Below are 24,931 nucleotides of genomic sequence, written 5' to 3'. Positions count from 1 at the left end.
AAAGGAAACAACAATGAGAATTAAAGATAGCCACTAATAACTTATTCATCGAAACATAAATAGATAAATAAGAAAAGAAAGAATTGACAGCCATGAAAGAGAAATACCATGTTTACCTGTCTGCTAAGTCCATAACCATTATGATTATGGTATGCATGAAAAATGACAAACACCATCCATCTGATCAATTGTTTTACTGTTGTTTTCACCCTCAGAAAAGTAAATGGATACCCATGGTACCTTGAATATTAGGGTTCTTGCTCTCTTCAATTTACAGATATTCTAGTTCATGGACAGCTAAACTCAACTAAGAAGTAATGTATTCATTTTTTCTTCTTTTTACCCTTCGGGTTACAGAAGAGTGAACCAAACCCAAAAAAACTCACCACCGATACATTGGAAATCGAAACAGAATTGACTCCAACTCCATTTCCATATGATCCATAATTGCTGCTCTTTAATGGAGACTTGTGTGTAGTAGAATTAGTGTAAGCATAAAATGCACCAGAAGAATGTGAGTGCGATGATTTTGTTGACAAAGATGGTTGCTTCTGCAAATGCTGCTTCTCGGTTTCTTTCGAAAGCATTGTTGGTTTTGGATTTGAAGCTGAACCAGTTGAATTGCTCCGGGAAAGAAAGTGAAGAGAGCGGATTAGGGTTTTGGTTCCAGAGTTGAGGCTAATGCTTCTCTTGAACTGCCACAAAGATTTGAATGCAGGCTTGTCATCTGCATCATCAATACTCATTGATAAAAATTCCTTCAATCTTTTCTTGGGAGGAGAAGGAACAGGAACAGGCTTTGCGACAACAGGGTTTTTCTTGATTTCCATGGGTAGAATCTTGCCATTAGAGAAGAGCTCATCAGCTGAAGACAATTCTTGGACAAAACTATCGCCAAAATTGAAAACGAAATCGGAACTCTGGTGATGATGATGATGATGACGTTCTTCAATGGCTTCTGCATTGAGATAGTAAGAAAACGAGATTCTTGGGCTGATTACTTCAATTGCCATAGTGAATAGTACTGTTACCTGCACCTTAGACTAACACCTGACTAATTGTCATGAAATCAAATGGAGTAAATGCGGTTTCGGTGCTAATAAAATGAAAAGACAGAGAAAGAGAGAGAGGGGGCATACAAAGTCAGCAATTGCAGGCTTTAACTTTTTCTTTTTCTGTCGATGTAGGAAACTGGGAGATCAATTATTCAGATTAAGGCGGAGAACCAATTGATTCCACTGTTCAATGTTTAACGGAAAGAAATATGAAAATAATAAAAAAAACAATGAAGGTTCTTCAATTAGCACCGAAAGGCCCTCCAAGAAAAGGATCTTCTCAACTTTCGTTTTACCATCATAATTACCCAACACTAATTCTCCACCTAATTCCTTTAATTTTCAACCTTTCCTAACATGTGACTTTCGAAAACAACCTAATAATTGCATTGGATGTAATTATAAATATGTGATCATCATTATTATAATTATTAAGTCTCTTGAAGCAGTGAAAACGTTCTACGATCAAAGATGTACAATGTGATTGAATTAAATGATGGAAGGGATTATTTGACATAAAAGCTAGTTGGAAATCAAAAGAGGCATGATAAGGAGTTGCTAGAATAGGTGGGGGAAAATGGCATAATCCATGTACAAAGGATCGTGACCATGGTGCGCAGAACAACTCGATGCAATTATTTGAGTAAACTGGGCTTGTTTTCCACCAAGATTACCTCAATTTTTGGAATATTGTGAAAAATCCATCTACGTAAAGCCTGTTGACTCAATAAACACTCCAATAAATTGTAGTTGTAAGGTTATTTTGTAATCTTAAAATAATATTAATGAGAGTTTAAATTTCTTAGGACTATTTTTGAGATAGACTTGAATTTGAATCGTTGATGTAATTTAATTTGCACTGTTAGATGTAAGGGAGCTCAACTATAAATATAGCCTTCCCCACCTCATTTGTGATCATTCATTACTTAGTAATACAATTGAAAGCATTTACTTAGAGCTTTCTTGTGCTTCCTTCCTTGAGATTTTCGCTTGTTTCACTTAGTTGTCTTTTATCATTAGTGCTTTAAAGAATTCTTATAACTCCCAAACTTTGAGGGTTTATGCTAACTTAGGCAAGTTGAAGTTACATAAGGCCGAATGGTTTGCTAAGCTAAAGTTTAGGCCTGTGACACTTAAATAAATTTTGGTCTAATATATAATTCTATATATGAACTTTAGTTTTGTGCAATTTTATGTATGGAATTTTGATTTGATCAAATTTTCACAAATTATTAACACAATTATTAATATAGCATCATTTTTTGCTTATCTATTACGTGCACAAATAATTATATTTATCCAATATAAATATAGTTTGATGTATTTATTTCTTTAAATGTGTATATTTGATTCAAACAAAAGTTTTATCTGTATAATTGCACCAAATCAAAATTAATGTATAATTTTGAGATTTGACTCATAATGAGTTACAAAATTTTATATATCTTTATTAAAATATCATAATAATAACGAATTTAAATATCTTTTAAATGCATGCTTTTTACATTACAACATCACGTCTAAAATGAAAATTTTATTTTATTTTTTAAATATTTTTTTTGTTTTCCCAAAAAAAGAACAATTAGAGTGAGCTCAATGATTAATCTAGACATTATATAAAAACAAGCAGTGATACTAAAATTTTAAAAAACATTTTTCATAATATTTTCTAAAGCACTCTTCAAAAACAATAGCAACCTTAATTTTTTTTGAAATCTCAGATTTATAGGTAACTAATTTGCATACCGATGAGATGCACATACATACTGTATCTATCAATTAAAATATATTTAAAAAATTGTAAAATTTGAAAAATAATATGTTTAAAAATTAAGTCATTTTATTTTAGCATTGTTTCACACTTTATAATTTAATACGAATGAAACATTTTTAAAAAGTAAACATGTAAAATATATTAATAAATAATAGTTATATAATAAATAAATTAAATTAAGCAACATGTAGAAATTAAAACCTAAATCATAATGACCTAATTATAAAAATCAAAATTAAACTTCAGTATTAAATCAAAAAATTTAAAACTTCAAATTAGAGATAAAATTGAAAGAACTGAAAACTATGTAGGACTTAAAATTTAAATAAATCATTTAATATTTTAGAATTGAATCACAAAAGCTATATATAATAAAAATAAGCTTAAAAATGAAATTAAATAGCAATAACCTAAAAATAAAAATATATCATACAACAAAAACGCTTATTTATGTAATTCAAAAAGTGAATACTCCCAAATTATAAAGGAAAAAATAATAATATCATATAAGATGCCACTGGCCTCAACATCACAAAGTTAAAAAAAAAAAAAACGCATGTATAATATTATAATTTTTTTTAAAAAAAGTATAACATTTCATTGATAATATGGTTATAAAATTAAAACAAAATAATATATATAAATTTAATTTTAAAAATATGATAATTGATATTAAAATGAATTAAAAAAATATTTAGAAATTATTTTTAAAAAACAATAATTATAATAATAAACTGTGTGAAATTCTATTTTTATATATAGTCACTAATTTACGAATCGTTAATTAAATTTAAATAATATGACCAATAATTAACTTATTGTATCATTATTTATATTTTTTTAATTTCTATTTCAATTTAAATAATGTAATTAACTTTTAAAAGTAGTGATAAATTTAAGAACACCTTTTTTAAACGGTTTTATAATTTATACTACTTTATTAAATAAAATTGTAAGTTGAATTTATGAATTGTTGAATATAAGAAAATCGGGATGACTTATTGTGAAAATATAACTTGCTGAAATGCTATTGAAATAATTTAAGAGGGGAAGGGATTTATATTACAATTTCCCCTCCCACTGCTTACTTTCTTTCCTTTATTTAATCTCGCACACCATTTGTAACTTCTAAGTCTACATTGTAATATTATTTTATTTTATTTTAAAGTCTTTTTTTTTTGTAAATTCTTTTTAGGTAATGTCTTTTTACTAAAGCCTTGTTTGATGATAGAGTGTTTGGAAATTTTTTAAAAATTAATATTTTCATAATTTAATTTTTTAAATATGTTTGATAACCTACAATAAAAACTGTTGGATAAATTTTTTTTTAAATATGGAAAATAATAAGTAGATAATGACCTATTTATCATTTAATAGAGAGCAAATTCTATTTCTTTATTATATTTCATTTAAGATTATATTATCTTATCAAATAATCTAATTATATTCTGTATGTAATTTTAATTAATATACTAAACAAAATTTATAACTTAAATTCAACCCTTGATTTTTTTAACATTTAATTTTTCAATTTATCTATATAACTTTTTTCTGAAAATCTAATTACGTTAATTAATCCATAATTTTAAACTATTACCAACTTAAAGGTGAATCGGTTAAAATCGTAATTAAATCAAGGGGTTGAATGCTTGTATTTTAGAAAGTAACCCAATTAAAATGTGAAATTAAACAAATATATAAAAAAAATTATATAAAAATATTTTAAAAGTTAAATGCATGCCACATGGTTCACCTGTCAAAATTCTAGATGGATCTTTTTTAACCCAAATTCTAGATGGATTATATTTTTAGAGGCTTATATTACTCTTTTGGACAGCCTTTCCGTACAATTTAATTAAATAAATTATTAAAAATTATAAAAATAAAGAAATTTAATTCAGTAGAACAATCCAATTACAACAATCACCCACAGACTCCCTCAAATTTATAATTCCAAGTTTAAACCCTAAATAAATTGGTGGGATAGAGAGTGTGTTTTCATAGATTAAAGCAAATAGTATAAAGCTCGTGATGTAACTTGGTTAGTATTAACTCAACCAAACTTGTAAACCCATATCATACATGATGCTTAGTTTATTGAAACATGGAAGCATAGCATAGCATAGCATAGCATGCCATCAAGACTGCAGTTATTGAGTTATAGTCCTCATAGTAGATTGAAAACCCACAAGTACTGGCTAAAGAGTGAAACACAGTTTGCAGGACGAAATTGACCTCATTCACTTTTACAGAGACAGACTCTTTTAAGATCCCTCAATCCACATTCAGTGCAACTAATTTTTGCCCAAACACTACAGGTACACACAACTACAGACCTCAGTCAAAAGGCCATCCATTATACCCCATCGACTGATTGTTCTCATGCACATGCCGTGGGGAACTACTTCCCGCGGCTCCATTATGGCTAGAGCTTGAATTTGATGAACGGAATGGCCAGAAATATGAAAATGGATTACGTCTGCTGCTTTGGCTCTCCCTTCCACTGGAACTACTTCCAAAATTGCTGCTCCTACTTTGACCCCTGGGGTTATAACTCTGGCTGCTACCTGATCCTTGTGGTGGCAATTCTTGACGGCAAACAGGGCACGAGTTGTGCTGCACCAGCCATGGGATAATGCAATCCGAATGATATAAATGGTTACATGGCATTTGTCTTGCTTCAGACCCCAATTCAAATTTATCTTTGCATACAGGGCAGTGCGAGTCAGAATGAAGATGCCTCCGAGTAATCTTAACAGTGGGCATTGCATCAATTGAAGATCGAGTTGCTGGGGGAGGGCCCCTACGATCATTAGCTGACAGCTGTTCAAACAATTCTTCTAATCCTGGACCTATGAAATAATTTCCAGCATTACCTCTTGTAAAGCCAATTCCAGGAGCCCCATTAAACAGAGCTTCAAACCCACCATTCCCTGACAACCTAAAAGGAATTTGGCCACCAAACACCAACAAAGGACCAAATGGTGGATTATGCTCAAGAATTGAATCTGTTCTTCCCCTGATATTATGGTTAAAACTTCTATCAGCCAATCTCTGCCTCATGAAGGCAGAAAAAGCATCCATGAGACCAAATCTCTGACCACGATCTTCATCACCAGGAACTCCAAAAAAATCCATGGGACTGATAGGCACCATTTCATCCAGTTCTTGAACAAACCCCCCACCACAATAGCAGCAAACTGAATCATGCCCCTGAAGGATAACTGGGCGCCTGCATCTATAACACCAATGGGTATTTCTTCCAGTTGACATTTCCCTCTCTTTGAGAAAGTCTGAAAGAGAAAATCCCTCAAATGTCCTTACACACTCAGTTTATCTGTTTCTTCAGCATAACCTATTACAACCTGCAAAGTGATGTACCAATATGAAATTATCATATTGACTTATGTCCACTTCAAAGAATAAAAAGAACAATAGCATTTGCTTTACTTCTATTTCACCACAAAAATGAAGATACACAGATTCCAGAGAATTAGCATTACACCCTTCATCTGATTCATGCTACAACAGGTACAAATAAAGCATTCTGGCAAAATTAGACGAGATTGATTTGGATGCAAAACGGAATAAAAATTCTTTCTTTCTCTTTCCTAAATAATACATAATTACTCTTACCAAAAAAATGATGCAGAAAAAGTAAATTGATTATTTATTTCTGACAAAAGTTTTCAGTGTCAGCAGTCAGTACTAAACTGTTATGAAAGTATCAGCTGAGGCTACTAGCAGAAGCAAGAGTGATGAGATGCATGTAAGGAAAGGAACTACAGCAAGAAATGTACAGCTGGAGGTCAAGCATTGCACGAAAGGAGAACTGATAGAGATGGATGAACTCAGGAGAAAGTTGACAAAAGTAGATGGATGGAGCAAAAATCATGTACAACAACCTGCTGAGCCAGAAAGATCTTAATGGTCAGCTTAAATTCTGTTTTCAAACCACACTAATCATATACTGTTCAAGTACTAAATTCTTATTGTCTATTGTTTTCAACTCTTAGCAAGGAATTATTGTTAGATATTATATATGCATAGTTTCTGTATTAAGAGATTATGACTGAACAGACTCACATTTCCTTTTTCTTCTCTGGCCTCTCTTCTCAATTCTTGATTAAGTAAAAATTTGGTTTCAGAGCTAGTCAAGATTCAGCCATAGAAGCTGGAAAAGCACAAGAAATACAAAGAAATGGCAGAAGGAACTAGACTCAATACCCATTCTAGATTCAACTGGACACAGTTAAGACATCTAACAACCAGAAAGATGCTAACTTTGTGGAAAATCAAGAGCATATCAGTAGAATTTTGGAGTTAATGGATAAAAAAGGACTACTAGCAAACCAGAATCCTGGGAGCACAGTACCTATGCTCATTTAGATTCCACTGTAGCTACTCAGTCAAGGTGAAGGCAAGAAATCTGTAGAAGTTACAGTCACTGATGCAAAAGTTAAATATACCTATAAGCATCATGATTCTGGTTTACTAGACAACCATGCTTTACCTGAAACCAGTAAACCAGCTTATAGAACAATGAGACCAACATATCATGATTCAGTCAGATGCACATCTTACAAGGGATAATGGTGAGCCATTCAGCGATCTTAAGAGAGTAAAGTTGGGAGATTAAACTATATCATTGACACAATCGCATTGAGAGTTCTGCGGCTGTTGGTTGGGCTGGATCCAAGATTGATATGAGGACTACTACCGTTTATTGTGTCTTTGCTGGTGAAAAGTTCGTATAATGTAAAAGCAAAATGTTGTATCTTGATATGATGTAGAATCTGAGTACAAGACTATGACACATTCTACGTGTGAGATCATGTGGAAACATCATAATTAAAACTATAGTGTGAAAATCAAACTGTTCTTCATATCACCTCGAGTCCAATTAGTTATGAAGGAACCAAACACATCAAGATTAATTGTCACTTCATTCGTGAGAAGATTCTAGAAAATTTAATCTCCATTGTCTATGTGAAGAAAGAGAAGAACTTGTTAATTTGTTTACAAAAGCATAGGACGGAAAACAAGTTGACTATCTGTGTAACATGCTGGGTATGATCAATATCTATGCTCTTACTTGAAAGTATTTGTTGTGTATAGTTGTATTTCCATAAATGTTAGCATGTTTATAGGAGAATAATAAGAGCAGATTTGTAAGGATTAAATGTATAGATAAATCTTTTATCTCTTTCGATAGCTTTTCACAAGGAGGGAAAACAGACACAGCTTTGAGGAGAAAAGCGTCAGAGTTGCTTCAAATTGATTTTTGGGGAGAAATTACAAAAGCTGATGGGAAAAGAGCCACAATAATCGGCAGGATTGTATATGTTAACATCTAAATGTAATGCAGCAGAAATACCAGCAGAGTTACTGCCAGTACTTGCCTTCCTACTTAGATGAGTTCAAGGAACCTTCAGAATTACCACCTGCAAGGTTACATGACCTTACTATTTACCTAACCCCTAAACCTGTAAACCTCAGACCTTACAGATTTCCTTACTACCATAAGATCGAAGAGCAGAAACAAGTTGCAGACATGATGTCGTCCTCAATAATACAAACCAAAAAGAGCTCCCTAATCTTTACTTGCTGGGGAAGAAAAAAGATGAGACATGAAGATTATGCATTAATTATAGACAACCCAAAACCATTTAGGATAAATTCCCAATTCCCAAGGTCGAGTACTTGCTAGATCAGCTAAAGGGTAATACATTTTTCGCAAAAACAGATTTAAGATCTAGCTATTGGCAGACCAGAATCAAGAAAGAAGACATTCCAAAGACGCTCAACACTAACCTCTTATGAAAATATCAACCAAGGCCACTAACAGGAGTAAGAATGCTGAGGTAGAGGCTAGGAAAGGAGCTACAGCAAGAAATGTATAGCTGGAGGTCAAGCATAGAAAGAAATTAGAACCGTTAGGAGCTGGATAAACAAGAAGGAAATTGACAAAAGGAGCTAAAGGGAGAGAGAATCAGGCATAGCAACCTGCTGAGATGGAAGTTAGCTTAAATTCTTTTTTGTAACCACACAGATCATATATTGGCCAAGTCTTAATTTCTTATTGGCCATTACTTTCAGCTGTTAGCTAAGGAATTATTATCAGACACTGTACATGAACAAACTCATATTCCCTTCTTTCTCCTCTTATTTTCTAGCCTCTCTTCTCAATTCTTGATTAAATAACACAACCCAAGCTCCCTGATTTCTGATCTTCCTAAAACGTACAATAAACTAGACATGGAAACAAGATTCACTAACAAAGGAGCTGCCAGGAAATAATAGAAAAAAGATGAATCAACAATTAAACCCAAAAAAAAATCTCTAATCAGAGCTCAATCCTAACAAAGTAAAAAAAGGCGAAGAAGAAATAATAGAAAAAAGATGAATCAACAATTAAACCCAAAACAAAATCTCTAATCAGAGCTCAATCCTAACAAAAGTAAATAAAGGCGAAGAAAAGGATTGCTTTTATTTTTTTGCTTTAGAATTAAACCAACCTCGTTTATTCAGCAATAATTTCTTCGAGGGTTAACTACGATCAAGAAAACAAATGAAAGAAAAATTAAGGAAAAAATTCATCTTAAATACTAACAGTTGAGTCTAAGTTAGTGTGAGTCCAAGCTAAGATCAAGCAATCATTTAAGCCCAACACTCAATATCCACATCATAACACAAAACTGTAGCTCAAATTGATCAGTTAAGACAAAGTTGAAAAACGAAGGGCTTCGATTTTTCTTTTTTATTATTTAAAAAAAAATCTGTATTACATGAAACAAAAATTAGAGAGAATAAAGGAAGGAAAACATAAGAGTAATCGATCAGAGACGAGACATTAGAGAAATATGCAGATACCTCGAGGAGATCAGAGATGAATTTTTCCAAGAGATAAATAAAAATTGAGATATGGAATTTGAGGTTCTTTTAACTTCTTTTTTTCCACAAAGATAGCATTTTTTATTTGGGCTCAAATGCATATTTAGCCCTTGAACTTGACATCTCTCTCAAATTGGTACTTAAAACTCTTGTTATTTCTTAGATTCTACATTCTAATATTCTATTTTGAAAAAGGTTGAAAATATAACAGTTTCCGGACATACGAGAAAAGAGTCCAGCCGAGCATATTTGGTGGTAAATTCTTTATTTTACTTAAAAATATATATTTTTTATAAATAAACACCCAATCAATAACCTAAAATTCCCCAAAATGTTGTTTTAATTTTTTAAAACAAAGTTAAAAATATATTATATGGATATAAATCAAAGGATTTCAAGTGGTGGTATGAATACCTACCTAAATTCTTTTAACTTTCCCCACATTTAGTTTAATTTAATACACTTCAAAACATAATTTTATTTCTTATACCCTTTCAACATCTATATTTTAATTTAATCAATTTTAAACTATACTTTTTAAATTTTAAAATTTTAATTCACACCAAATAATAATTAGATCTATTTGATTAAATTCTACTATTAATCTTATAATATATGTAAAATTATTCATGTTCTCCAATCAAATTATTTTTAATCACTATATTTTTCGAATTTCAAAATTTCAATCTTGATGTAAACTACAATCGTTAAATGCTTTAGCTAGCTTTTTTTATATATATAAATAAAATGTGATAATAACAAGTCAATATAAGATTACATACAAAATAATATATTTCATGTACTAAATTTTAGAAACAATAGAACTTTAACTTTATGAATTTAATAGTTACCATTTGATTGAGATTAAAATTTTAAAATTCGAAAAGTATAAAAATTAAAATGATTAAAATTTTAAAACTCAAAAAGTATAAAAACTAAAAATCACGAAAACTAATTTACAATATATTGGCACAATTACTGAGCATAAAGGAATGTTTAGTTAATCTAACATATTCTACAACCAAGCAATAGGTACAATAGGTACTTGCATCAACAAGTTCATTTAGTTTCCATACAATTATACCAATCAAATGCTAGAGAAGAATAAAATGGTTGATAAAGAGTATTTAGTATTTACACATAATAAAGCAGTGCTTGTGTTTAAGAAAAACTAGTGTTTATGAAGAGACTAGTGCACGGCCCAATTATTCCTTTGGACTTCGACCTCAAGACTTCTGTCTATGAAACTAGTATGCATTTCAATCAAGCAGGTAGATGATGTGTATCCAAGTTTAGATCTATCCATTTAACAGTTGTAAGTTACCTGCTTTAATGTTTTTCTGCTTTCTGACCACCTTTGGTGTGCTGTAAATCTGTATCTAACAGGGACCAGTTACCTAACTTTAAGGGCATTCTTTGTCACTTACACAATTTTGCCTCAAAATGCCCAGCGTGTTTGAGATACGACGAGCAAAGATGAATGCTGAAACCAATCATTCAACCAAAATCAGTTTGGGTGTTTCGATAAAATCAGGAAGGTTGACTGATAACATTCAATAAGAATTTTGAAATTGAAACTCTAAAGTCGATGATATAAGCCTACAAAGATTTCAATACAACAAATAATAAATGGCGTAAACTATGTTACCGCTTTGAGCGGACTTCATATACAAATCATTTCCTTAAATTGCATGTTTTGTTTTTGCCACACAAAGTGTTACCAACTATATTACATCCCAATTCCCAAGCATGGAGTAAAACAGCTTCAGAAACAAACTCAAACAACTGAAGGTTACGCTCTCGTTAGTATCATAGAATTATAAGGTTTGTTTTTATTACATGCAACATTTAAATGATCAATTGACCTGGTACCGATAGACAGACACCCTACTTTTTGTACCTAGTGCTTCACAAAACGATCTTAAATCAAAATAAATGATCATAATGATTTGGTTTTTATAAATCAATACTCGGTGATGGAAAGAATAGCGCTTTGCTTACTAGAAAGAAGATGCAATGTTAATTGATTTTCTAACAACCAACCATGATCAATAACAAAACAAGAGTCCATACGGTTAAAGGGTCTACCTTGCTCTCCGATTAGAATTTCAGCATAAGGCCATTCTCTTTTAAAGTTTTAATTCCTGAAAGTTTTCTTTTCCTTTTATTTTTAACGGATGCCCTTGTTCATGTCCTTGTGGGAATATCTAATTTTAGTCCATCAAACTCATGCATACATGCTCTACTTTCAGTAACTTATACCAGAGAAAGGAGGTAGGCTGAGAGTTAAAAAGAAGCTAAATCAATCACCTTATAAATACGGTATGGGGGTCAAAATAAAAGACTAACCTTTGTCCCAGCTATGATGGTACCATTAAGAGGATGACTTGCACATGTGGTAACACCTTCAGACAATGGAACAAAAATATTTTTCTTTCTTTGGTGGTTCATCTTAGACAAACTCTCCACATCCTCCCTAGAACGAGAAAAGATAAACAAAAAAAATGTTGAAAAAGAAACCAACTCCTGAAAGCAACATGGACAACATGCATAATATGTATAAGATTATTTCTTTGACTACATACAAATATGGCATACAAGGACTTGTGTGTGTATGTTAGTACATACATAAAAACAAGCATGAACATGCACCCTTGCATGAGTGGTGCCTCCTACATGAAAGTAGCGCTGTTAATATTAAATATCTAATGTAGCATCAAAAAGTAAGGCCTATTGCACCCCGCACCTTTCCTCTGGACCATGGTGAGAAAACAACATATTGCCTAACAAGAACATCATTGAATACACCAGGGAGTACACCCGCAAAAAATTAGAAAAAAATTATGACTACAGGCAGAACAGCTTGTTTTGATTCAATATTATACAAGAACAATACTAAAGATTTGACATGCATTGACCGAACAAGCAAATATGAATTGTCCATCCTCCAGAGAATCAGATGACTCAAGCAAGAAAGCCTTAAGGAGCCCCTTACCTGTAGTCCACATGGCTAGGAGAGCTTGTATCGGGATAGAAATCTAAAATATGTATGCCACAATCATATGATGATCCTACCGCATAAATCTGCAGTAAACAAATAATGGTGTGAGATAATATATATAATCGTTTGGGTCCCTATTGTTAAGAAATCCAGAAAAAGGCTATTTGATGCATATGATGCTAAGTATTGAAGGATGCTGTTAATCAAAATAGTACTGCATTACTTAAAACTGTATGTGAGGAAACAATCATAATAAGTCGCCAAAAGTACGAAACTATTATTACAAATAATAAAAAATTTTGAAGCTTATATGAAGATGATTTAGCTGATTATTGCACAATGCTCAAAAGTTGGGTTTCCTTTAATGTGCCAGGAAATTTATTTCCCCTTAAAGGAACTTGATGATTATCTTGAGTTCAGTGAACAGTTATGCATAGTGGTAATGGCTAACTGGACCAGTGATAATACATCCTTACAGAAGATGTTGGTAGCCATGATGGTTTTCTCAAGTACAGTAGATCAGTTGATATGCTGGCTCCATTCCTAACAAATCAAATTAAAAAAGCAAAGTAGAGAACAAGAAATAAACGTCCAGTAAGCAAATACAAGTTCCCATCCCAATGTCACAAAAATAGGACAAAGTTGTAAGTTTATACAGCTTTACTTACAACCAAGCTGGAGGAGGGCAATGAACATGCGTAACTCTTAAATTGTAAATATCCAAAACACCTGACCTGCATGACATGAGGAATTGAAAAGAAGAAAAGTCAAAGTTGGGCTTCGAATTTTCTTTGTCTCCAATGCATCATGATAGAAGCAAAAGGACATTTGAATTATGCATAAACACAGAGTAGGTTGTGTCCTGAGGCCAACAGTAATTTAATTATGACTTTCTAATTTAGCTGTTTACGCAATGGATTCTGAACATGTTTAGTTCCCTACAGAAACTCTAGCAAGGACCTTAAGAAACGCTCCATGCTTTCTTGGTATTTCAACCTAAAACAGAAGTCGCTCCTAGAAAATGTTTCTTTCTCGAGAATAAAATCTTTGGCCAGTTATGAGCACAATCAGTAGATTCAAGATCAACACCAATGTATAGGTATGCAAAATCATTTGCCATGAGTCTAAGAATGCCATGTCATTTTTTTACTTTTTATTTCTGGATTAGAAAAATAAAGAAATAATCAAGGAGAGAAAGGAAAGAGAAGGAAGGAGAGAGCAGGGGAGGCTGGCCTGAGACAGATCATTGTCATTTGACAACAGAGGATGCAAGAGGTGCAATTTGTTTAAGGAATGAAAATTTGAGTACTTAGTTGTGGTTTTTATTTCTTTAGACACCAAATCAGAAATTTCAATATAGTTCGGGTACCACATGTAATTAACCCTAAAAACTTTGTTTTATTTGCTTATTCAGAACTGATAGATCACATGAATAAATGTCATAAGCATAACCAACAATACAAACTAAATTATTAATTAAGGAAATTAATTATGCATTCTTTCCACAACTTACCAACCATCATCTAGATGGAATGCCAGTTGATACGGGCAAGAAGGATCAAGATCAATGGAGTGTATTTCTTTTGGGACAATATCTGATTGTGCCTGAAAATTGAAGGGAATATATCATTCAAAAACTTGTTTCACATTATGAAAAGGAACAAGGAGCGGGGTTTATTCCGATTTTACTTTAACATGATAGTTTGCTCCCATGTAACCTATTAACTCTTCAGTCAACAAATTGTTACATGAACAACTTATTTCACATCATATAACTACTGATATTTCTCGCAGTTCCTGATCAAAAAGGGCAATCCCAATTCATTAGAGATGTTAAATGCTGTTCAGTGTTCCGTCAAGGTACATGTCAGGCTATTGGACATTCATAAAATGGTCCTTCATAGGCGATTGCATTATCTAAGGGGCCTTTGAAAGAAAAATCAAACAGAAGCAAACGTGTTTCCTGAAGAAAAAGAACATGGCCTGGAAATTTTTCACAGCATACCTTTAAAGATCCAATCTTTGCCAGCTTTGAGGCCAACTTGAAAGATACTAGAGGTGGGAGACCAGCCTGAACAATGGAAAACATTGTTAATGTCACTACAAGAATAAATAAGATACTACAAATTTGTCAACTTCCAAAGCTATATTAACCATATGCATAAAGATATGTCATCAATAACTGGTTCCTGGCAGTGAAGAAAAGGTGGCTTAGGATGGCTTTTGTATGCTTGAGCAGTTTTTCTTGAGATTGGATCTTAGTGCCAGCAACAGTCTGGAAGACTTTTTCCAATATGCCACATATTAAAAGCAGGTGACAAACAAAGATTTCATCATAGAGGGGTGGCTGATGAAGTACAAACAGCTACTCCATATATAAAATCATGGAGATCTAGCATAAGGTAAATGCAAAAGTAAAAGCTGACTAATATCTATTGTGCAGCTTTATTATAATTAAGTTTTAAAATTGTTCAATATTCAGTATTATTTGAATCATCCATGCTAATAGCATGGTTTGGTTTTGACTTATATTGAACTACAACATATAAAAGGTAAAAGATCTGACAACTTACAAAAGTAGGAACATTGATTTGGATAACTTTAAAGCTGCGATTGTTTCACTAAAAACAACTTCCAGAAAATGATTTCTGGAAAATGGACTAATTTTTGGAAAAGCTGATATTTTTGGTGTCTGGATAATTTTGCATAAAATATTTTCCGACAAATTTTCATGTAATCATTTCTAAAAGTTGTTCCTAGTGAAATAAACACAACATAAATATATTTACTACAAAAAATTATAGTAACATATCCTTTTGATAATAAAAATTTATTTTATAATAAAATAATATTTTACAATAATTAATATCATATATAAACTTTTTTGGCCAACTATATCATATATAAACCTAATAATAAATAATGTCTAATTAGTAAGTTTAAATTACATATATTACATATATGAGAATGCATAGTGACACGTTACAGTTGAAAGAAGTAAATAAAGCTAAGCATTATTTAAATAAATACTCATATTTATATAATTAAAATATTCATATTTTATACTATAAAAAATTTATTATAAAAAATTTATAAATTGTAATATATATTTATCATTAAAATATTAATATAATTAATTTTCAATAATACATTAAGAATACTATTTAAAATTTAAGATTATTATTGTTAAAATTTATTATTAAAATCAAAATGTAAAATTAAATAATTTATTAAAAAATAAATTATATTAATAATTCATTATATTATTAAATATAAATAATTAAATATGAATGTTTAATAATATTAAACATTATAATATTTTAATATGTTTAAATATTTAAAAATTTTAAAAATTAAAATTAAAATTTATTATTAATATAATAATTCTAGGCTTTATTTAAGTTATTTTTTATATAAAAATAAAAATACTTATAAAGGAACTCTTTTCCGGAAAATGACTTACACTTTTCAAAATGATAAGTCAGGAAAAGAGTTTACTTTCCGTTGACTAAGTTATTTTCTGTTGACCAAACTGTTTTCCACAAAACAAACACAAAAAAATGCAAAAGATATTTTCTGTAAGTCATTTTCCATGAAACAAACGCACCCTAAAAGTACAACCCAAACCTTTTCTCTAAGTTTGAAATCTAGATTTATTTAAATGAATATTTATCAAAGGGGCTGGATTTAGTATTTGGTACAAATATTTTAGGAGTAACAGTGTTGATTGAGGTCTTTGGCAATAATTTATTGACTAGTGGTTGGCACAGAGAATTTAGGTGTAATTCTTGCATTCTGTAATAATGCCCATTATTGGGGCCTAATGTCATGCTTTGTGATACTTTTCTATTTTTAGAATTTTATTATGTATAAATAGAGGCTGTTGTAACTAACAAGAAGCATAGAAAAGCATAAAGATTTTATCTCTCAAAAATTTTGTTTTATTCTCGTTCTCAATGAACTCTGTCTCCTAGAATTTCTTTCCCAACGTGGCATCAAAGCAGCAGGTTCTAAACCATTTCTAAAAGAGAAAAAGGAGATACGAAACCTCCCAAATCAGCCATGGTAAGCGGTAGAGAAAACTCAATTTTGAAGGTAACATCCTACTTAAGAAAAGGTAATTATCCGAGTAATCTAAAGTGCTAGATACAAGAAAACCAGCATGTGGATTGTGGATTTAGGGGCAGCTAATCGTATGAAAGGAGATGCTACTAGGTTTCATAAATATAGTCCATATCATGATAATGTAATGGTATGTACTTTTGATGGGTCACTAAGGTAGCTAATATAGGTTCAGTTATTATCTACAACGATATAACCGTTAATTCATTACTATTTGTGTGACTTATTAGCTTGTGTGACTTCATTATCTAGTATCAATAAGGATATGGTGCAATCATGTTGTGGCATTACCAATTAGGTCATCTGAATTTCAAACATCTAAAGAAACTATTCCCTTATGCAACAAAGTTAGAACTTCAATTGTCTTACCTCATTATGACACTGAAAAGCAGCAGATGTTCTTCCTCCACGAAGATCCCACATATAGATATTTCCATCCTTACTAGCCCCAAAAATGGTCTGCTTAAATCATTTAATAACCGTAAGGATAATTTAAAAGCTAAAAAATAAAGTATAGTAATTTAATAACTTCACAAATTATTCTATTCTGCTAATTCCACATTATTTATTGCCAGCACTACATTAAGGGAAGAAATTTACAAAATATAGTATAAAACTTAAATAAACCAAATACCAAACATAGATTTCTTAACAAAACTAGATTGAGATATGTATTCTACAATTTCAGATAAGTAAAATTAATAATTAACAAAAAGAGAGCTCTTCATTTAATTAACCTGATTATCCACATGTAGTTGGATAGTATTGAGTGTGCTACGAGAACCAGTAATGAGTTCAAGAGAAGGAAGAGGGCTCTTTCTTTTATCCCATACATTGACTACACCATGCGTGTCAGAGGCAATTAACCTATAGTAACCAGCCATTGGGAAAGAAAGCAGGGGAAACAAAAATTTAAATCAATTCGACACAAAAATTGGCATATTGAAAAGATGACAGCCATTATGTGTTTCATAAACATTTTCGGAAACTAAAAGAAAAAAAAGGGAAAAAAAAATCAGCAGTGAAAATAAAACATTTCATTTACAAATCCATGAATCATCAGAAAAATCAAATACTGTGTCAAGTAAAATAAGTGCTGCTTGAATCAATAATATATTAGTTAACTAGGCTTTAGAACACAAAAAGTGGGTTCAACTCCTCGATGATACTAATTCCAAAGTTCAATTGCTTAAAAACTTCAGTCACAAAGCAGCTGAATTATAAATTAGTTTGTTGCTAGGTCAGTTAGGATCCCGAATCCCAGGGAATTATAGATCTCAGCAATCTAAAGCTATGTTGCTTAAACTTGAGTGTGTGTTGGATATGCATATGTATCTAACACGAATATGGTTAGATTTTTCTAAGTTTTCCATGTATCTAGTGGATCCTTGAAGGCCAACATGAGTTTTGAAAATGGATATTTCAAGAAAATCGGAGAGCCCAAGCAACACAGCTCTAAATATTTATGAGTGTACATGTCACCAAAAAGATGAAGAAGTTAATAACAAAGGGGGCAGTAACTAGCTTGTTTCTCACCAACAAAGCCTCTTGACTCTCTTCCACAGCAAAGCTGGCTAAACAAGTTCCTGAAATTTGTTACCAACATGTATTTGTACCTAAAATTCAAGTCCTAGTTCACATATGAAAAGGAAGGCCAATGACTTTTTTTTAGATTTTTTGTTAGAAAAATATAAACAATATGAAAATTTTAAAACAACCTAAATAAGATGATTCAAAATAATAGCTCTCCATGTTTCTAGTCTAGTGGAAACTAGACTATGCTGTCTTGACCTTCATGTTCTTATCCTAAAGATGAAATTCAGTTATTCTTGTAGAGAACAAAAACATCAAGTTTTCTTTTTAGCCCAAGATTAAAGCTTAAGTTTAATACGAAGGAACCTGCAAAAGAAAGGCATAAAGAATGTTCCATGCAAACCTCTAATGAACTATTTATGGCACAGAAAACGTATATATAAATAAAACATAATATCTTGATAACAGGGCACTCAAATTTGCTTCCCAAAATGATAATGCTTTTCTGTTTTTTGTACTTCACTACCAAAGGTGGTTTCTCAAATATGAAAGGATCAATTTAACTAACTCAATAGTATAACTTCAAAAACCAGGCTCATATTTATTAAAGATAAGCCTGAACAACTACTATAGTTTTCTAACCCTTTCACCAACCTTGAATTATCAGTTGTTGTAAAAGCTATCTCACATAGACCCTTATAGACTTCAGAACCAAGAACAGACAGAGTGCGTCTTGTTCTTAATACCTGGGTTAACAAAGAAGAAAATTGTCATGATACATTGAAAGGTATAATCAGAGATAAGCAAACCGTAAGAATCCCTTGACAAATAAATTTTGAAGACAAGAATAAAACAAATAACTGTAATTTTATTTAAAGACCTGAAACTCCCTAAGTTGCATATTGGAAAACAGGATCAAGTAAGAGCTAAACTGTTGGATGGGCAGATAATCAAATGTTGACTAATTGACAGCTGATAACTGACAGTGTATATAGCTGATTTCTAGGGATTTAATTGATTCAATTACCTTGTGTTTAAGGATTTAATTTTCCTTTTTCTTCCTATTTTTCTATCTAAATACCATTGGCTTTGTTTCTGTTCCTGGATATTTACTTGCTGTATGGTTTTTTTTTTCCATGCTTTATTTTTCCTGTCATAATTTGGTTTGCAAGTTGAGCATTTATGATATCCATAGACCAACTAGAGGGGGATTGACAACTTAATTTACAACTGACCAAATTAACACTGAAAGCTTGTGATGGAAATTACAGGAACTAAATTTAAAGTTTAACATGATTATAGTCTGAATCATAGGGCTTAGATCACTGATTTTTATGGATTTCTCCAGATTTACATCTTTACAATTTCCTTAGTTAGGTTTATACAACTTGTATAAATACCAATGTAAATGTTAAGTTAAATGCACAAGTGAATTCTTTCTCACATATATTTCTTTTTATTTTTCATAATATTCTGATCATCAACAATAGATTGACATACTCTATCTTGAACCATATCAATGTTACATGAATGATTATTTATTCCAAAAGCTTTAAGTTGATAAAAAGAAAAAGAAACAATTAGTTTATTTAAGTTCCAAGCATCTGTCGCTCACATACTTGATGAATGATTAATGGGCTTAAATGTGAAACCAAATAGAAAGAGAAATTGCAACCTGAAGAACTAGAACAGAAATGCATAGATTGATGGGTGAGACACAAAGTAAAAATGTATAAAAGGGGGAAATGATTGTCAGACTTCAAACTTGAAAGCTTTGATTGCATGTTAAATTGGATTATCAATTTGCTGGGGAAAATAAAAAAAGTTTCGGAAATAACCCAACCATTACATTTAAATGCCAACAATCACATAGACATGATGAACCTACAAGGAGCTAATCCACATGGTACATTGATAATAATCACTTCCAATAATGAGAGTTATCAAACATGAGAGAGAAACTTACCTCAACTGGTTTAGAAGAGATGTAACCAATATCAAAGATAAGCACTTCATTACTTTTCAGAGAAGTACATGCAACCTAGCAAAGTAAACAAGAACGTTATGCTAGCCACTACCTTTTGCATATGGCAAGTGCAAAAAAGAAAGAAAAAAAGTAAAATGTCTGATGACCATATGCAACATCTAACCACATAAAAGTTTGAAGATATGTAAGTGAATAGAACCTCATCTTGGTTAGCATGATTCCACCAAACATCATCAAGTTGTCGTTGCAAATTGAGGTGCATTAAATGCTTACTTTCATCTTCAAGTAAGCCTATTCCAAAGAAATAACTAAAAACAAAAGTAAGGTGCAAGGATAATAAATTATCATAACAAAACATAAGTATGAATTTACATAGGAAATCGTAATTAAATTTGAAACAAGAAAAAATATGTAAAATATGTTTACACGCTTCAAAAAGAACTGAGATGATGCACAGTTTACTTGAAATTGAAGAAATAAGGAGTTTGGAGTAATTAATAAGAATTCTTCAATCCCACCAAGTTTATCGTCATCCTTGGTTCAAGGTTATTGAATAATAAGAGGAAGTGAAAGTTATACTTGTAAAACAAAAACCATTAATCAACTACGCATGACCGTTGTAGATGTTGAGAATATTATGCAAACTGTTAAGTGGTTTTATCACACACCTATTAAGCATTAAATTTCCGGTGGTCTTATATTGAAGTTGAACCCCTTCCGGTTATTACCAATTGGTTTTAGGTTGAACTTTTAATATGATATCAGAGCTCAAATTTTGTCATGTTGTTCTTCCTAATCCAAGTGAGATTGGTGAGCCCTAATGAGGTTGTCCAGGAGTAGCCTCTTTGAGCTACATGTGAGGGGAGTATTAACCAGTGTCATCCCACATTTGTTAAATATTAGATTTTGTATAATCTTATATTAAAGTTGGACGCTTCAACCTATAACCAACTGATTTTAGACTGAATGCTTAACGTGATTTTATTAAATTTCTTGTGGGCTTGTATTAAAGTTGAATCCCTTCATACCAATTGATTTTAGGTGGCTGCTTAACATAATATTAAAACTGGTCAAATTAGCCAAAAAAAACGGTTAAAAGACTGTTTGACCAAATTTATGTTAGTTTAAATATTTAATTTTGTTATTACAAATTATAAAATACATGTTTATGTTATTATTATTATTTATTTGTGTTCAGTATTTTTTTCCTTTTCTGAATTTTTCTGATTTTTATGAACCAATCCATTGATGGCATGTAACTACAAATAAACAACCACTAAACATTACAGACTAGGCATGTTTAATGTACCTAACACAACAATATGCAAAAAGGGACACGTCAAAGTTCAAACTATGTTTTTGGATAAATAATTTGAATCATCAGCATCAATTACCTAGGAATATGGGCACCATGTTTAAAGAGGCATACCAAATGAACAATTTTAGTGAGATGTCTCTCTCCTTGTGCAAAACCACAATTTTAAATACCAGAATTTCTTTTACATTTTCTACATGCATGACTTGCATGTACCCACAAATTTAAGGACATTGCCACAAAATCATTTTAATGATTTCAATTTTCAATTAGACTAATGTACACAACTCATGATATAATGTACATTAGACTTTTATGCAAACATGTTAGGGGAAGGGGAAGGGGGAAGTGGAAAGTAAGTTTATTAAACTTACGTGGCAACGAACCAGTACTCTGGCAATATAGAGTCTCAAAGTCATGAACGGTTAAGCACCCTGATTTTGTCACAGAAACTATGTATATTCCCTGTATACAATTATTGATTAAAGTATTAGAGAGAGCAGAAAAGAAAGAAGAGAAAAAAAGGAACACTAAAAATGCAGTGAAAAGGAAAAGGGTAGATAGGATAATAAAATTAAGAAATAGAAGTGTCTCTTGTTAATTTGATTAACTATTTGTCACAAAAAGTGCAACATAGCATGTAAAATTAGATGAGTTATTCAGTAGGGGGTGCATAGGCATTTCATACACATAACACAAGACTCTAAAAGCCACAACCAAAGTTTTCAAGCCTTAATCAGTATAAAGGCTTAGAGAGAGTTTATAATACAGATACAGATATCACCTGAACTAATGGACACAACAATCCATAACGAACAATGATTCTACATGCCCCAAGACCCTAAACAACAGGATCCAGATTGACATTATTTCAAAACTTGTTATAATTTGGTCATGCGTATTTGTCCTCAATTGGACACCACCATAGTTAGAACTTGAATTTCCAAATTGGAAACCTCAAGTTCGAATCTTGGAGGGGAGGTACTATTACCGTGAAATGTTGGCTTCCCTTAAACTCAAAGTTCTGCTTCAAAACATGGCTTGATAAGTTCTAAATATGTATTCAAGCCAAACTTTAAACAATATAACTAGGTCTATATATGCTGTTTCAAATTTTATTGTATGTCCAAATATTCTTAACTATCTAAATCAACTTATATGTCATTCTTAAAATGCAAGCTATACAAGAACATGAGAAATGTGTATAAACCAAAAGACCATCAAGAAACACAATTAGCAGGAAAATTATCATGAATACACATTGGAAGCTGTAATTTTATGATTAGAACAGTAGGTTTCACCTTATTGTCTAAGTCAATTGCAGATATTCCTTGCCTGAAAAAGAAGGTTAGTAAGCTATCTTTTGAAATGAAACAAGAAGGATGAATAAATTAAAATCTGAGAGAGAATATCAAAAGGTTTCACTAACATATTTCATTTTTAAAGGAACTTGAAAATGCACTTTTGAATGTTAAACAAAAGGATGATTAATTGATTATATGAATTGAATTCTCTAGAGTATGACTTGTAGTAACTAAAAATTGTAGATGGAAATAAACCTAGTAAAGAAAGGCCAAATCAAATTATCAGTGGTTCTTAATTCTAAACCAAAATAAATTCGGAATTAAATTAAAATGTCTAACAAGCACCTCTGAACTAAAGAGAAAAAAACTGCACTTTAAAACTCAGCCCAAGCAAACATTGGGACTTGAAATACTATGTTGTAAGTTCGTATATCTAAAATTTTATTCTCTCAAAAATGAGTTTCTAACTAAATGATATCTTCTCAAAACTTCAGCACTGTGCCAAACTATCCCTAATGCAACTTGAAACATTGGCTTTTTCTAACAATGGATAACAATAGAACTCTACCAACATCAGGTGAAAAAGAAAGCTTGAGACTTAATTTATAGGCATCATTATTACTGATTTTTCCCGGATGAATGTTTTTTTTAGTTGTACTTCTGTCTAGCAGATGGGTTATGTTCCATGAGTGATTCTACAAGAAATTATGATTTTGAATAAAGATTAATAATCATTATGCATTTCGCTTCTTGAAGAATTATCATAAAGCAAAGGTAAAATATGAAAGCAAAACAATTGATCTTAAATGAAAATTTTGTAAAGATTTGATACCAAATATAAAAATCATAAATATATGTACATCTTCACTAGATAAAGACGAAAAAAAAAAGGTAAGAAGCACAAACATTCGGAACGGAAGCTGGCGATCTGAATTCACAGCATTGTTAATCTGATTCATCTAAAAACAGGTGTTTAGAGTCATAAACCAACGGATTAAACAAAGGAAGAAAAGAGAACAAAATAAATTGCAAAAGAACAAATTGTTAATGACCCAAAATAATTTGATGCATACATGAGTTTGACATGGCTTTCCATCAATGTGATAAAAATGCGAAAACGCCCCAATCTAAGTCATCGCAAAGCAAAGATCAGTAATTCAACAAAACCAACCGTTAAGAAGAAGTAAAAATACAAAAATGCAGAAGAAGAAGACTTGAAAGACCTCAGCATAAGAGTGCATGAGGAGATCAGAGATACTGTGGCGGTATTTGGGATCGAATTTTCCGTTCAATTCGAGATTGCTTCTCCGCCATGGACGCGGCCTATGTATTGGAAAGAACATTTTGAGATTCACCCACTATTAAAGAATCAGAGAAATAGAAAAGAGAAAATAAGAAAGAGTTGGTTACCTTGGTTTGAGTTTAGGGTTTTCAGTTGAGGGTTTGGAAGTAACCAAATAACTATCCATTACAAAGAACAAATGAATGCAATCAATGAGGATTTGCTACTTATGTTTGCATTTCCTTTTTCCCGCCATTGGGGTTTACCGCTTAAAGCAAAACCTTTTTTTTTCATAAATAAATGGTCGGTTTTGAGTATCCAATTTAAATAAATGGAATAAATACTAATATTAATATCGATGCTCAATGCTTCCTATAAAAACTAACACAATTATAAAATAAGTCAGCCCATTAATTAATTAATTCCAAATATTAATATTTTTAACCGAATAAATTTTGATATATAAAAAATAAGTTAGCCCAACTTGTAGGTTTAAATCATATTGTGTTAAAAAATAATTACTATATAAAGGGTAAATTATTAAAATGATCACTTTTGTTTACCTTGAATTACATTTTCGTCTTTTATGTTTGAAATGTTAAGTTTTAATCACTTATATTAATGTTTTGTAACATTTTAGTCATCGAGCCGATAATTGTTGTTA

General features: G+C 31.3%; 4 protein-coding genes across 11 annotated transcripts; all 4 read right to left on the bottom strand.

Moving 5' to 3' along the window:
• Positions 1-152: 152 nt before the first annotated feature.
• On the bottom strand, positions 153-1,420 carry LOC107891391 (uncharacterized). 3 transcript variants are annotated; one of them, XM_041100665.1, is made up of 2 exons: positions 1,140-1,420; positions 153-1,031 (listed from the first exon to the last, which is right to left on the bottom strand). In XM_041100665.1, exon 2 carries the CDS (start codon positions 1,011-1,013, stop codon positions 324-326), a length of 690 nt encoding a protein of 229 aa, XP_040956599.1. In that variant the 5' UTR covers positions 1,014-1,031; positions 1,140-1,420; the 3' UTR covers positions 153-323. The 3 variants fall into 3 exon arrangements, with proteins under 3 accessions (XP_040956599.1, XP_040956598.1, XP_016671663.1); XM_041100664.1 differs by having other exon boundaries at positions 153-1,050; positions 1,140-1,419; XM_016816174.2 differs by having other exon boundaries at positions 153-1,043; positions 1,140-1,419.
• A 3,438-nt stretch (positions 1,421-4,858) lies between these two features.
• LOC107891393 (probable E3 ubiquitin-protein ligase RHC1A) lies at positions 4,859-9,938 on the bottom strand. 6 transcript variants are annotated; one of them, XM_041100657.1, is made up of 3 exons: positions 9,703-9,867; positions 8,644-8,732; positions 4,859-6,194 (listed from the first exon to the last, which is right to left on the bottom strand). In XM_041100657.1, exon 3 carries the CDS (start codon positions 6,100-6,102, stop codon positions 5,167-5,169), a length of 936 nt encoding a protein of 311 aa, XP_040956591.1. In that variant the 5' UTR covers positions 6,103-6,194; positions 8,644-8,732; positions 9,703-9,867; the 3' UTR covers positions 4,859-5,166. The 6 variants fall into 6 exon arrangements, with proteins under 6 accessions (XP_040956591.1, XP_040956593.1, XP_040956595.1 ...); XM_041100659.1 differs by lacking the exon at positions 8,644-8,732 and adding an exon at positions 9,348-9,382 and having other exon boundaries at positions 9,703-9,748; XM_041100661.1 differs by having other exon boundaries at positions 7,205-8,732; positions 9,703-9,748.
• Positions 6,150-17,730, bottom strand: LOC107891392 (uncharacterized). The gene is made up of 10 exons (XM_041100221.1): positions 17,584-17,730; positions 17,216-17,305; positions 14,730-14,795; positions 14,238-14,329; positions 13,393-13,458; positions 13,201-13,267; positions 12,719-12,807; positions 12,073-12,199; positions 6,280-6,351; positions 6,150-6,194 (listed from the first exon to the last, which is right to left on the bottom strand). Exons 1-10 carry the CDS (start codon positions 17,728-17,730, stop codon positions 6,150-6,152), a joined length of 861 nt encoding a protein of 286 aa, XP_040956155.1.
• Positions 17,584-24,567, bottom strand: LOC121220888 (uncharacterized). Its single transcript, XM_041100662.1, has 11 exons — positions 24,396-24,567; positions 24,209-24,308; positions 24,059-24,112; positions 23,892-23,944; positions 22,983-23,016; positions 22,056-22,146; positions 20,566-20,657; positions 20,346-20,420; positions 19,034-19,125; positions 18,383-18,476; positions 17,584-17,713 (listed from the first exon to the last, which is right to left on the bottom strand). The coding sequence occupies exons 1-10, from the start codon at positions 24,452-24,454 to the stop codon at positions 18,470-18,472; spliced, it is 657 nt and encodes a 218-aa protein (XP_040956596.1). The 5' UTR covers positions 24,455-24,567; the 3' UTR covers positions 17,584-17,713; positions 18,383-18,469.
• Positions 24,568-24,931: the final 364 nt, after the last annotated feature.

This window comes from Gossypium hirsutum, chromosome D09 (assembly GCF_007990345.1).
Source record: "Gossypium hirsutum isolate 1008001.06 chromosome D09, Gossypium_hirsutum_v2.1, whole genome shotgun sequence".
NCBI lineage: Eukaryota > Viridiplantae > Streptophyta > Magnoliopsida > Malvales > Malvaceae > Gossypium > Gossypium hirsutum.
This window is presented reverse-complemented; position numbering and strand designations above follow the sequence as displayed.

Bases quoted from the DNA above. Each gene is read 5' to 3' on its own strand.
- LOC121220888 (XM_041100662.1), bottom strand. From the start codon at position 24,454: ATGGATAGTTATTTGGTTACTTCCAAACCCTCAACTGAAAACCCTAAA. The intron at 23,017-23,891 runs GTTTGTGCTTCT...CTTCTTTTTCAG, and splicing joins CGCCAGCTTCCGTTCCGAAT to GCAAGGAATATCTGCAATTG. The intron at 20,421-20,565 runs GTTCTATTCACT...TTACTTTGCTAG, and splicing joins ATCATGCTAACCAAGATGAG to GTTGCATGTACTTCTCTGAA.
- LOC107891391 (XM_041100665.1), bottom strand. From the start codon at position 1,013: ATGGCAATTGAAGTAATCAGCCCAAGAATCTCGTTTTCTTACTATCTC.
- LOC107891392 (XM_041100221.1), bottom strand. From the start codon at position 17,730: ATGGCTGGTTACTATAGGTTAATTGCCTCTGACACGCATGGTGTAGTC. The intron at 13,459-14,237 runs GTAAGTTGTGGA...CATGTCATGCAG, and splicing joins TTCCATCTAGATGATGGTTG to GTCAGGTGTTTTGGATATTT. The intron at 6,352-12,072 runs GTTAGTCTTTTA...TACCTGTTGTAG, and splicing joins CCATCATAGCTGGGACAAAG to CATGAATCAGATGAAGGGTG.
- LOC107891393 (XM_041100656.1), bottom strand. From the start codon at position 6,102: ATGTCAACTGGAAGAAATACCCATTGGTGTTATAGATGCAGGCGCCCA.